This window comes from Suncus etruscus, chromosome 13, assembly GCF_024139225.1.
Source record: "Suncus etruscus isolate mSunEtr1 chromosome 13, mSunEtr1.pri.cur, whole genome shotgun sequence".
Classification (NCBI taxonomy): domain Eukaryota; kingdom Metazoa; phylum Chordata; class Mammalia; order Eulipotyphla; family Soricidae; genus Suncus; species Suncus etruscus.
In genome coordinates, this window is record NC_064860.1 from 14296642 (window position 1) to 14311475 (window position 14834).

The 14834-nt window shown below is 38.0% G+C and overlaps 1 protein-coding gene across 1 annotated transcript in view; it reads left to right on the forward strand.

The window, feature by feature from the left end:
• The window catches only part of DNAH11 (dynein axonemal heavy chain 11), a 331898-nt gene that overhangs the window by 126495 nt on the left and 190569 nt on the right, over positions 1-14834 (forward strand). Inside the window, 4 exon segments of the mRNA XM_049785980.1 lie at positions 4562-4693; positions 7790-7950; positions 14187-14343; positions 14476-14621. Coding sequence (XP_049641937.1) covers positions 4562-4693; positions 7790-7950; positions 14187-14343; positions 14476-14621 — 596 coding nt within the window.

Here is a 14834-nt window from a genome sequence, read left to right on the forward strand (position 1 = left end):
CTTCAAACCCTCCTGTTGAGCATCCCTGCTCAACTCCTCACTACTTGTTCATCTTCGTTTTGCCATCCAAGGCCAACATTTGTCATCATTCTATAGTCTGTTGCCTCAGTATAACACAGGTGATCAAGTCATCCCTTTAGTCCCTCTAGTAGCATGATAACCTCCAGTTCCCATTTCTTTTTTTTAGCATGCTTTGGTATTTCCAGGCTGCAGAAAACTGCAAGGTTTTACCGTTTCTCACAGCCGTGTTGCATTCCATTGTACATATAGGCCACAGCTTCTTAATTCGGTTCTCTGTCCCATGGCATTCGGGTTATTTCTATATTCTGGTCATTGTACTAAGTACTACAGTGAACAGAGGTGTCATATGTCTTTCTGAATAAATGTCTTGTGCTTTGGAGGTAGATGCCAAGAAGTGGAATCACTGGCTTACTGTTCTTACTTTTTTTTTTTTTTTTGGTTTTTGGGTAACACCTGGGAGCAATAAGGGGTTACTCCTGGCTCCACGCTCAGAAATAGCTCCTGGCAGGCTCAGGGGACCATATGGGGTGCTGGGATTCGAACCAATGACCTTCTGCATGCAAGGCAAACACCTTACCTCCATGCTATCTTCCGGCCCCTGTTCTTACTTTTCTGAGAAGTTTCCAAACTGTTTTCCACAGGCTGAACCAAATGACATTCCCACCAATAGAAAATAAGGAATAAATGTTCCTTTTTTATGACATCCCTACTAAAGCTGGTTATTTTTAGTGGTTTTAATATTACATTCTTGCTGGTGTTGACATCTTGTTTGTATTTTTTATTTTTTGTTTTTGTTGTTGTTTTTGGGTTACTACTGGCTCTACGCTCAGAAATCACCCCTGGCAGGCTTGGGACCATATGGGATGCTGGGATTCCAACCACCATCTTTCTGCATGCAAGGCTAACACCCTACCTCCATGCTATCTCTCCGGCACCATATTTTTCTGATCATAGTGATGATCAATGTTTTTCAGATGCTTATTGGCCTTCCATATGCCGGCCTTGGGAAAAATGTGTTCATCTTCCTTTCCCTGTAGTTGATGGGGCTGTTGATTATTTTCTTGTTGAGCTCTGTTGCTGCTTTGTATAGCTTGGGTATTTTCTTTTTATCTGTGATTGGTGTGCTAATTTTCTATCCCATTCAGCAGGATTTCCTTTTACTTTAGCCTGAGTTTCTCCATGAGAAACTTATCTAATGTAATCCTATTTTTAATTTTTGTTTTTCTTGTCTTAGGCACTGGAATCAAATCATTGATGACAGCTGAGATATATGTCTTAGAAAGTTCTGCTGTTTTTTTCCCTCAATATTTTATTTATTGGTTTACTTTTGAGGCTATTAATCTTTGTGTGTGTGTGTGTGTGTGTGTGTGTGTGTTTATTTTGTTATGAGGCCATACTCAGTGGTACACATGGGTTATTCCTGCCTCTAGGCTCAGGAATCTCTCCTGGTTGGCTCAGGGGACCATATGTGGTGTGAAAGATCAAACGGGCCAGCTGTGTACAAGACAAGTGAGTGCCCTATCTGCTGTACCATTGCTTCAAACCCATCTTTTAATCCATTTGTAATTAATTTTTGTATATGGTTTGAGACACAGGTCAAATTTCTTATTTTTGTATGTGACTACCTGGCTTTCTCAGAACCACTTGTTGAAGAGTTGTTGCTCCTTTTTATCACATTCCTGATGGATCTTAAATCTCTTTGTTTGGCTCTCTAGTTTCTTTTGTGATAGGCTGGTGCTTGGAGCTCAGCTTAGATGGGGCTTCTGAAGCAATCTCAGAAGAAGGTGGACTTTTCCATGGGAAGCCTGAACAAACAGTGTTCCCAACGATATTCCCCATCATTTCTTTCATCTGACACTTTCACCAATATGGCCAGTAACCAACCTTCAATTCTCTCCAACTGTGGTAACCCTCTCTAGTTTTATTCATTCCTCAGCCATTTTGTATTAGCCCAGTCCAACTCACTCTCTTTTTTATCACTTGAAAGACAGTTGCATCTTGCTGCCTTCAGTTTTATTTTACTTCAGTTCATTCTTTATACCACTGCCAGAGAAATATTTTCATTCAGTCAGTTATCATCTTGAACACCCCCTGGAACCTTTATTTCAATATTACAGTGCCCTTTAGTAGAAACTCAGATGCCTCAATAATCTGACCAAGTCATACTTGCTTCCCTCATCAACTTCCTTATAGGTCTAGTCTTCCCTCGCCCGTTTTCACATTCTTGCTGTGCTCAGTTGCCTGAAATGGCTCACTGCTGTCTAATTTTAAGTAGGTTTGTTTCCTGAATTAGACACTGTCTCTTGGATGGCAAACTCCTAAACTCGCACCACATAAATCAAACTCATTCTATAGGATTGAACACAACAATTTTCCTCAAGAAAGTCTTGTCAAGTTCTAATATCCAAGGCACTAGAATTATAGTACTTTATATTTGCCTTAGAATAAACAATGATGATTATTTGTATTCCTCATAGACCTGTAGCTCTGGAAACAACAATTATATTAGTCTTCTGTGAAAGACACAATAGGAGATTATCCTGCAGTATATTAGTGCAATTTCTTTGTTCATGTCTTTCTTTTTTCATATGTGAATGTTTACTGAGAATATGTTGAATACAAGCTAAATATGAACTATATTTCTCAGGAAATAGATAAAGAAAGGTCTTGGTCATTTATTTTCTATTGTTATTTGTTTGTTGTTAGGCTACATCTGGTCAGGGCTTGCTTCTGGCTCAAAAATAGGTATTTTCCCCTATTTATTTATTTATTTTTATTTTTCCTTCTTTTAAACCAGGTTTCCATTGTGTGGGATATTTTTTAATTTAATTAGTTGCTTTATTTAAGCACCTTGGTTACAAAATTATTCATTGTTGGGTTTCAGCCATACGTTGCATACCATCCTTCACCAGTGCACCCTTTCCACCACCGATGTCCCCCATTTCCCACCCATCTTCCACCCCTCTTCACCCCCACTATCTCTAGGCATTTTAAGTCACTTTGTGTTTGTGTTCTCCTTTACATGATGAACAAATGTGGTTAATATGTCTTTTATTCCCTTTCCTCACCTACAAAAATAAGATAATAGACTTAAAATTAAATATAAGTTCTGAATATAAAATGAGATGACACAGCTCTTCTGTTTAGTGGGTGCCTGGTATGTCATACATGATCTCTCAGTGTCAGTTGTACGTGTTATGGGTTGTGCATCTTAAGACCTTCTTTCTTTCTCCTTATTGCTATCAACTTCCCAGGTAATCCTCACAGCAGTCTTGAGGAAGTCTGCAGTATTTCATCATATTATTCTGGATATAATAATAGCACTCTACAGGAACTACTTTTAATAGTAGGCTACAGAGGTTTGAGAGCCTGGGGGAGCCATCATGAGTGTTGCGTTACCATCTTACTCCAGTGATAATGGTTCATAATTGACTCTCCTTTGCAAAGCTAGAAAAGAAGGGAGCCAGTATCATCTGATATTAATACCTCCTGGAATAAAGCAGATTATTTTTCACATATGCCTGAGTAAAACTGCATTTTGTGTGACAGTGCTACCAAAATGATGCCCCATAAAGTGTTATCCAAATCTTTCTAGCTACAGTTAACAATAAGAAATAGTTCGTATACGGTCACATTTACATGTGCACCCTCAAGTCCTAATTTAAAATATTGTGTCACCAAATCAAATATCTATATTATTACAATATAACATTTTCTATTCCCTGGTGTGTCATGAGAGACTCATGGTTTAGAAAAATATTAATCTAAGAAACTGTTGGACATAAAGACGAAAATAGGGATAAAATTTTGTTCCTCATACATACTTATTGAGGGAATCTGATGTTCAAGATCCTTCTAATGCCACACACTCCTCAAGAGTGTTCCAAAGAATTTTTCCATTGCCCTCTTTCCACTGCCAGTGTCAGCTCAGTTGGGTAGACCAGTTCTCCAGGTCTGTTGCCTTTGAGCGTTTGTTGCTCCCTCACTATGTTCCTGTACAAGAAAGAACAGGAATAGAAGAGGTAAGTAGGATAGCCCAGTTTGCATTTTTAATATATTTTTAGTAATTATCACTAGTTCCTATGTAAATAAAATAAAACACTTAATATTGAGCCCATGCTGCATTCATCAGAGTTTACAAAACTTGGCCTTTTATATATAGTCATTTATTTTTCTGCAAAGTTATAAATTAGATCACTGTTAGACTAGAAATACCACTTCACTCCAGCCTAGAAATCTTGCTTCTCCCCATGGTTCTGTAATTGCTTCCAGGTCTGAGTGGTTCTGACCCGTTTTCTCTGAATATCAACTCAAAGAGATTATAATCCTTGTCATCTCCTGTCACCCACTCCCAGGGTTGTCTGAGGGATATGTGAAAGAACATTTTTGAAATAATTTTCTAAACTCAAAGGCTCTTCAATAAGTATGAAAATTAGTGAGCAGTGAGAACCTGTATTTGTAACCATGGCAGTTCTTTTTATTAAATAATTTTTTTAATTGAACAACCATTGATATTCTTATTTTAAAATATTCCTTCTAGGTTTCTCAGTTGAACACTTTGATTGCCCTTTTGCTGGGAGAACTTCTCCCTGGGGACAGGCAGAAGATCATGACCATTTGTACTATTGATGTGCATGCCAGAGATGTGGTGGCCAAGCTTATTTCTCAGAAGGTAAGTTCATAGAAATCTCATGAATGTTATTGTTTGCTAAAAGTTGTCATTGCTGGGAGTTATTTTAAGAAAGTCATTGTTTATAATTTTATAAATTTTTTTTTGTTTTTGTTTTTGGGCCACACCCGGTGATGCTCAGGGGTTACTCCTGGCTATGTGCTCAGAAGTTGCTCCTGGCTTGGGGGACCATATGGGACACCGGGGGATCGAACCGCGGTCCATCCAAGGCTAGCGCAGGCAAAGCAGGCACCTTACCTCTAGCGCCACCGCCCAGCCCCTAATTTTGTAAATTTTGTATGATTCAACTGATATTTATCAGAGGTTGGTTTTCCTTACTTTCGGTGAGTTTCACTTGGGGTAGGTGATAAGTTTTATCATACAAGGATCCTTATCCAAGTGATGTACAAGGATCCTTATCCAATCAATGATCCAAGTCAAGAATCTCTATCTAGGTCATTGAAATCAGCGTAAGTTAGATGGACTCTTGGAGGTCTATATTCATTCCTTACCTTCTGGCTCCTCTGTATAATATTATCCTGGCCTGGGCCCTGTGGTAGTCACCCGTGACCTCCATATTGATTGTGGCCAAGCAATAATTATAACAATAACCAAGAGAGAGAGAGAGAGAGAGAGAGAGAGAGAGAGAAATAGAGAGAGAAACAGAATAGAGAGGATGTGTGTGGTCAGGAGAGAGGAGTGAGAGATTGTAATTTAAACCATTTCTGTATGCCTTTGATTATTTTCTTTTTGAACAATAATAATTGTTAGTTACTCCTTTAATTTTCCATTCATGACTAGCTGAAATTTTTGTTTTGGGGCACACAAGCAGTGCACAGGGCTCTCTGACTTTATACTTAGGGCTTACTCCTGAAGGTATCCAGGGCACTGTTATGCAGTGCCACAGATCAAACCAAGATTAACTGTGTACAAGGCAAGTGCTTTGACCCCTGTACTATCACTCTGGCCCTAAGAAAAAAAAAATTTTAATTTTCTTATTCTTTTTTTTTTTTTTTTTTTTGGTTTTTGGGCCACACCTGGCGATGCTCAGGGGTTACTCCTGGCTGTCTGCTCAGAAATAGCTCCTGGCAGGCACGGGGGACCATATGGGACACCGGGGTTCGAACCAACCACCTTTGGTCCTGGATCGGCTGCTTGCAAGACAAACGCCGCTGTGCTATCTCTCCGGGCCCAATTTTCTTATTCTTTTCAGCACATTTATAATCTTTTTTTCTTATAAAGAAAAAAAAAAAAACTCCACATCTTAGAGACTGGCAGTGTATCATGTAAAATGAGAATTTTTCTCACTTTTTTTTCTAAAATAGATATCTACTTAAAATTGAAAAGGGGATCTGCCTGCTGCATAGCATTGATAGATCAAACCTATCACTTCTGTGCTTCACATCTCTTTTGCTTTCTTGGATTGGTGGTGTTAAAGCAAGACAAATTCTTTCACAGTTGAGAGTGTATGTGTATATTGTGAAGTGTTGTTTCCTGTTATTTTTCTGGTTCCTTCTCACTTTATTAAAATTAGAGTGATATTTTTCACAAAGTGTAAAAAAATTGTATAAGCCATAAACTTAAAAATTTCTTGAACCAGGCTTGGGGCCATGAGTAAATAAAAGTCTTTAATTACTACTCCAGACTTGATTCTTGGGGCAAAGGAAATGACACAAGGGGTTGAATACATTTCTAGAATGTGTGAGACTCCAAGATTAATTCTTCATAGAAAATGCTTCCTAAGAAATCATGACCCTTGAGTCTCACTGGGTATAGAATTAAAAAAAAAATAGGGGTCAAGGAATAGTACAGTGGGTAAGGCACTTGCCTTTCATGTGGTCAACCCAGGTTCTACCCCTAATAATATATCTAGTTTCTTGATCTGAGCTAGGAGTGATCCCTGGGAACAGAGCCAGGAGTAAGCTGTGAAAACAGCTAGTATAGTCCCAAAACCAAAGAAACTTTTCTAAATTAAAAAAAATGATCCTTAGCATATATTAGTATAAATTATTTTATCTGACAATTTTGTGATGAGTTTTCAAGAATATAACCTTCCCCTGGTGATTTGCTTACAGTAGGATAAATTATGATTTAAACATATCATTTATTTTTGTGATAAAAGAGATAAATTTTGTTTTTTTCTTATAATAAGTATGCATGTCAGAGCTACTTAGATAATAGTCAAATTATGAGATAATATTTTTGGTAGCTTCAACAGAATCCCCCCCAAAAACCATAGGGTCACATTGAATTTTTTAAGTCTAGAATTATCTTCCACAAACTAGAGGAGAAGACTAGATAATATTGAGTAATTTTCGAAAGAATACCAATCCCAAAATATATGAGTTAATTTTCAAGAGAGCAAGAGGGAAATGTCTATATCAAGTGAAGACTGGTTTCCAGTGTATTCTGTTTTTAGTAGTGTTTATGTATGACAAGCAAAAATTATGGATTATGTGCCACTTTATTAGAGTAGACTTTGATCTGATATCAGCAATAACAGTATAAACTTACAAATATGGTATTGCCTAGGAAGAGTCATAAAAAAGGGAAAAGAGGGGCTGGAGCAATAGCACAGTGGTAGGGCATTGCCTTGCATGTGGCTGACCCAGGAAGGACCTGGGTTCTATCCCCAGCATCCCATATGGTCCCCTGAGACTGACAGGAGGGATTTCTGAGCACAAAGCCAGGAGTAACTCCTGATCACTTCTGGGTATGGCCCAAAACCCCCAAAATATTTTTTGAAAGGTTAAAAAATAAAAAGGGAAAATCATTGCCTGAACAAATTGGTAGTGTTTGATAGTAAAACCCTTAAAATAAAGACAGTTACAATAGATGCATGGAATCTTTTATTTGTGAGACGGGGTGAGGAGGGCCATATTGGGTTATACTTGGAGGCTGCTCCCTGATTGATGATTGGAAGCTGCTCCTGGCAGAAACTGAGGGAATCATGCACTGCAAAATTATACCCAGGTTTCTAATATGCAAGGCTTTCTTCCCTGGCCCATTTATAAGACTTTTATTAAATAAAATATGAACAGTTGTTGCCTCAGAAACCAGTTGGTAAAGTCCTCTGTAATGATGATGTGATGCTTGTAGGTGGTCAGTCCCCAGGCTTTCACTTGGCTGTCTCAGCTTCGTCACCAATGGGAGAATACTCAGAAGCACTGCTTTGTTAATATTTGTGATGCCCGGTTCCAGTATTTCTATGAATACCTAGGAAACAGTCCTCGACTAGTGATCACGCCTCTCACTGACAGGTAACAGTTACTGATGTTGTCAGTCAGACTGGGGAAACCTAGCCATAAATATCCTTTCTCACAAATGAGATAGAAAAGAATGATAGAAGATGAATAAATTGGGCAACTGAGAACTATAGCAGAAAAATAATTCAGTCATAGAGTCATTGTTGACTTTGGAGGCAAGTTCAAAAGAACCAAATTAGAAAAGGCGAATCATGGTATGATGCAGTCTGCCAATATGAAATGATGGGAAAAATTGCTGAGTACTTGAGAGCATCTGATCACTTTTTTCTGGTTCTCCATGACTAACTTCCTGATGATGGGAAGTACTCTGGGCTGTGTCTAAGAAGAATGTCCCAAATTGTTTTTGAAGGGACACATTTCATTATAGCAAGAGAAGAGGGAGAGCATGGATTAATTGAAACATTTACAAATCACCTTGGCTCAACCTTGGGAAGTTATAGGAGTCCAAGAATGTATCCATTTCTTCCACATTCTCTTTCTCTCTCTCTCTCTCTCTCTCTCTCTCTCTCTCTCTCTCTCTCTCTCTCTCTCTCTCTCTCTCTCTCTCTCTCTCCAGTTTTCTGGGAATGGAGTGCCCTATATCTATTTACTTAGCACTTTCTTCCATTTCTTCCTTCAGAGCAAATATATTCTTGTAGGGTTTTAGCCCGATTGACTTCTTAAGGGGTAACAGGGCCATGTTAAAGTCTCCTATTCTAATTGTGTTGCTAGTGATATCTTCAATTCTGTCAGCAAATATTTTAAATATTTTGCTGGATCCTTCATTGGGTACATACATGTTTAGGAGTATGATTTCTTCCTGGTGCACATATCCCTTGATTATTTATAAATTAAATGTCCATTTCTATCCCTTATACCCTTTTTAAGTCTAAAGTTCATGTCATCTGATATCAGTATAGCCTCCCCAGTCTTTTTAAGGGAGTTGTTGGCTTGTGTGATTGTTCTCCAACTTTTGACTTTGAGTCTATGTTTGCTCTGACTAATTAGATGTGTTTCTTATAAGAAACATGGATTGATTGAATCAATTAAAAATCACTTTGGTTCAACCTTGGGAAATTATAGGAGTCCTATAGGCAGCCAAATGTTAGAGTCAGCACTTTGATACATTTTGCCACTCAGTGTTTCTGTTGTATTTAGTCCATTGACATTGAGAGAGATGATTGTCATGTGATTTAGTGTCATCTTTTTTGTAGGAGTTTGGTGTGTTTGCTGGTCTGCCTTGCCTTAAAGTAGACCTTTTAGTTCCTCTTTGAAGGCTGGTTTTGAGTCTGTAAATTTCCTGAGCTGTTGTTTATCTGTGAAGCTGTATATCCTTCCTTCAACCCTGAATGTAAGTCTGGCTGGGTGAAGCACTTTTGGCAAAGCATTCATTTCTTTGATTTTTATCACTACATCCCACCATTGCCTTTGGGCCTTGAGAGTTCCTTGTGAAAAATCTGTTATAAATCTTAAGGATGCAACTTTTATGTAGTTTCCCTTTTTGATCTTGCTGCCTTCAGTATTCTATCTTTATTTGTGGTTTTCATCATTGTGACTAGGATTGCCTTGGGGTGTTTTTCGTTGGTTTTCTTTTAGCTGGTACTCTTCAGACATGCAGAATTTGGTTGCATGCACTTTTTAGCTCTGGGAGGTTCTGAGCAGTGATGTTCTTGACTGTTGATTTTTCATGGAAATTTTCTTTCTTTTTTTTAAATTTTATTTAAACACCTTGATTACATACATGATTGTGGTTGGGTTTCAGTCATGTAAAGAACACCACCCATCACCAGTGCAACATTCCCATCACCAATGTCCCAAGTCTCCCTCCTCCCCACCCGACCCCCGCCTGTACTCTAAACAGGCTCTCCATTTCCCTCATATATTCTCATTATTAGGACAGTTCAAAATGTAGTTGTTTCTCTAACTAAACTCATCACTCTTTGTGGTGAGCTTCCTGAGGTGAGCTGGAACTTCCAACTCTTTTCTCTTTTGTGTCTGAAAAATTATTATTGCAAGAATGTCTTTCATTTTTCTTAAAACCCATAGATGAGTGAGACCATTTTCTTCCTGGGTCTGTAGGACTCCAATTATTCTTGTTATTTCTATTGAATATACCCTAGATTTGTATTTTCATCTGTTCACATTCTTTGAAAATTTTTCCCATTGTTTAATCATCTGTTTTATGTTTCTTTTCCAACCTCTTCTGTTGTATGGACTTGTTATGTAGCTCATCTTCCAGCTCATTGATTCTGTCCTCAGCAGCTGTTACTCTGATGGTGAGGCTTTCCAGTGAGATTTTCATTTTGCTTTCCAAGTTTTTCTCCCCTGATATTTCAGTTTAAGCTTTTCTCATTTCTATTTTTATATCCTTTTGATTCTTATTTGTGATTGATTCGGTTTGATTCATGGATTCTTTGAGTTCTTTGAGCATCCCCCAAATTTACTCTTTAAAGTTGTTCTCAGGCTATGTCAGTAGCCGTACTTGTTGGGTCTTCAGAGCTATTACCTTTATTCTCTAAGCATGGTGGTGGTCTGTGTTGTTTTCACACTGTGTCCTTTGAAGTGTGGTATTTTCTATGCACTGTTTTGTTTTACTAGGGAAAAAGCAGGCCGCATTGTGGCCAAACTCCCCTATTTTTGTCCTTTTGGGTGGATGGCACTCATCTGCTCATCACTCAAGGGGTTTAACTATTTGGGAGGGAGTTGGGCCTCCACCTGAGATTTTTGTCCTTATGGGTGTGGGGGTGAGGATCTCACTTTCTAAACCTCTTCCCAGTTTTTGTCCTTTGGGTGGGTGGGTGGTACTCACCTGTTAGGCATTCAAGGTTGTTCTAGCTGCCAACTACCTTTCTCTTGCTTTAATCTTAGAAAGGTATAAGGGTCCAAATATTTAGCTTTTTCTTCTAGGTTTTTCAGTTCAGTGGTATTTTTAAAGTGATATTTGATAATATTTTTAATTTATGTGGAATCTGCTGTGATGTCTCCCATTTCATTTCTGATTTTGTTTACTAGAGTTTTCTCTCTTTCTTACTATTTTTTTGTCTATTTTGTTTGTTTCCTCAAGGAACCAACTCTTGGTTTATTGATCTTTTGAATTGTTTTGTAAGTATTCATTTCATTAATTTCTTCTTTAAGTTTATTTCCTTTTTTCTGCTTGCTTTCTATTTCTTTTATTGGCCCTTTTCTAGCTGCTGAAGCTGTAGTGAATTGTTTGATTTCAAAGTGTTTCAATTTTTTTTCTTGTTTCTTACTGTGATTAACTTCCATTTCCAAAGCATTGTGGTCTCAAAAGAGAGATTATGTAATATATGTCTCCTTGATTTTATGGAGATATGTTTATGACCCAGCATGTGGTCATTTTAGAGAATATGGAATGCACTGGAGAAAAATATATACTCAGCGCCTTGTGGATATAGAGCCCTATAAATGTTTGATAACTATATCCTTTCCATTTTTTTCTACAAAATCAGTGTTTTCTTGTTGAGTTTTACTCTAGTTGACATATCCAGAAATGAAAGCATGGTGTCTAAGTCACCAACTACTATTGGGTTGCTTTTAGTATCTTTGATGGTCCCTCATTAGCTGTATACATGGTTAGGAGTGTGGGGTTCTTCCTGGTGTGAATATATGTATATAAATATATAAACATATATATTCCTTGATCATTAAGAAAAGGCCATTCCTGTCCTTTATAAGTTTTTGTTTTGTTTGTTTGTTTGTTTTTGGACCACACCCATTGACACTCAAGGGTTACTCCTGGCTATGCACTCAGAAATTGCTCCTGGCTTGGTAGGACCATATGGGATGCAGCGGGGAGGAATCAAACTGAAATCCATCCTAGGCTAGTGCTTGCATGGCAGACGCCTCCTTTATAATTTTTTAACTTATTATCTATGTAGTCTGATATAAATATGACCACCTCAGCATTTTAAAAGAAATTCTTTTCTTGAAATATTGTATTTGACTTTGAGATTGTATTTTCCCTGCCTATTCAAATAGTGTGTCCCTTCTTGGCAATGGAAGGTTGGGTTCAGTTTTATGATGTACCCTGCTACTATGTGTCTCTTGATTGCTGTGTTTAGTCCATTGACATGAATGAAATTATTAACTTAACGTAGTGTTTTGTCATCATTCTCTTGAATGATTTATGTACATAATTCAGTTATGTACTGAATTACTGTTTATCCATAAAGCTTGGTGGGATTTTACACTGTTTCCTAGTATAGCTGCTGTGGTTTGAGGATGAGTTTTCTTATTTATACCCTCCACCTCGCAGAAGTTTTCTGAGGGACTCAGATGACTTTTGCTTCCTTCCTGTTGCAAGAGCCACCCCAACCCAATTTTGTTTTTATCTACTTATCTACTTTTATCTACTTGGAGTTTCGTGTGAAGGTAACAGGAAAACGTAAAATGTGATTGGTTCTTCCTCTCCTCCAACTATAACTCAAGGTTCTATGTTTTCTTACCATTTCTTTGTGAAGTTTTTGGGAGGAGTGGGTGATTGTAGCTATTACTAAGTATTATTTGCACGATGGAGTCAAGCCATTCCAAAGCTGTGGGTCTACAACAGGAGTCCCTAACATGTTTTTGTGGAGTATCGCAAAGCTCTATGCTTCTGAAAAACCAGAGGATGATCCTATCATTCTCCTGGATCTGAGGAGGGTGGCTTGGGACAAGGTGAAACTGGGAGGATAGAACTGTCCACCCATATCAGATGAGGGAAAGGGCTGAATTAACTTAGGTAGGCAATAGTTTTCCTTCATTTAAAAGTGTTCTGTCTAGCACAATTTTTCTCAGATTAAATCTTTCTGCAAAAACAAATATTGTCACAACCTTAATATCCAATGTTACATAGGATACATTTCTAAAATAAATTTAATATAATAGATTGCCATTGGGTGAATTTCTAAAATAATTTCAATATAATAATAGCTTGGCATTTTATTTTCCTTGTACAATGAAATAAACCATATTTTTGCATGCACTTTGACATATATATTAACATATCTGATCACTTAATGTATTCATTAGGTAGGATCCTAAGCAGACAGTGTTTAATTTATTAATGCAATTAATGCACTTTATTAATGAAGGAAATGCAAGAATTCACTTCATTTTTCTAAACTATAGTTTGAGGTGTAGCTTGCCATGTTAATAGGATTGATGCCTCATAATTCCAGGGGAAAATATATTTAAACACATTCTTGAGAAATGGGACAGTTAAACAATGCATTTAACTTTATATTTTATTTAAAGATAAGGGCTGGAACCACACCCAAAAGTGTTCAGGGTTATTCCTGACTCTGTGCTCAGGATCAGTATTGTTTCCTGGCAGAGCTCAGGACTATCATGTAGTGCCAGAGATCTGAACCAAGGTTGGCAGCATGCAATGCAAGCCCCTAACCAGCCCCTCTTAGTTGCTTTTAAATATATGGATCCATTTCCCCATTCCTCCTCTCATGTTTTGCTGTGATGACAGTCACTGCAGCAGTTGGTTGTGGTACTTGCATATATGCTTGCCGAGGGTCACACACATTAACTGTAACACTTGAGCACATTTTAGCTATTGTGTTTGCTGGGGTGGTTTCACACCCTACGAAGGTTATACATTTCTTATGATTGGGGATCCTCTAATGCAGTGCCACCAGGATTGTACCAGGCACTAAACCTGCATAGCATGAGCTGAGTACCATGCCCTCCCAGGTTCTCTGCCTTGCTACTTTTACATATCTGGAGAGTTTATTCTGACTCTCCACCATAAACAAGTCATAGGCGAATCCTTATATTTTGTTTTTGTTTTTGGATCACACTCAGTGATACTTAGAGGTTACTCCTGTCTCTGCACTCAGAAATTATTCCTGGCAGGTTTGGGGGGCCATAGGGGATGCAGGGAATTAAACCAGGGTCAGCCAAGTGCAAGGAAAACACCCTACCAGTTGTGCTATCATGATATGCATGAACCCCTTTTTAACAGTAGTACAAATTACAGTGCTAAAAAGGAGAGAGAGAGAGAAGTAAAATGCCTGCCCTGTTGACAGGTAGGGGTGCATGGGAGAAGGAAACTGGGGACATCATTGGCAGAAAACATGCATTAGTAAAGAGTGTTGTATACTGTATGGCTGAAACTCACTCATAAACAATTTTGTAACCATAGTACTTAGATAAAGTAATTACCAAAAAAAAATAATAACTAGGTTGTGTTTGTTGTGTTTTAGAAATCTCATATTGTGTGTATTTTCTATTGCTCAAAGGTGCTACATTACTTTAACTCAGTCACTGCACCTCACTATGAGCGGGGCTCCAGCTGGCCCAGCTGGAACTGGGAAAACGGAAACCACCAAAGATCTTGGACGTGCGCTCGGCATGATGGTCTATGTATTCAATTGTTCAGAGCAAATGGACTACAGGGTAAGTCAGTTTTCAGTGTAAAAAATAAATGCCTTGGTCTGATATCATTACTCCAGATTTGAAAAGATTTGCAACAATAGCAATAAGCCCCCTTCTGTTACCTTCTTGATGCCTTACTCCTTCATCATTTAGTCCATAGGAAACATCTATAAGGGACTGGTGCAGACAGGAGCTTGGGGCTGCTTTGATGAGTTCAATAGAATTTCTATTGAAGTTCTCTCTGTGGTAGCAGTACAGGTGAAAATGATACATGATGCCATCAGAAACAGGAAAGAGAGGTGAGTGGAATGGGACCTTTTCTCTATTATGCATCAAAAGAGTAACATGGAGCAATGCAATCAACTTTACCTCAGAGTGTATTGCTCTTTTTCTCTCCCTCTCTCACTCCTTCTCTCTTTCTTTCTTGCTCCTTCTCTCTCTCCCATTTGTAAAATGGATCAAAGAAGAAAAACTGTTTACTTTTGAAAAAGTATTATTATTTTAATTTTGAA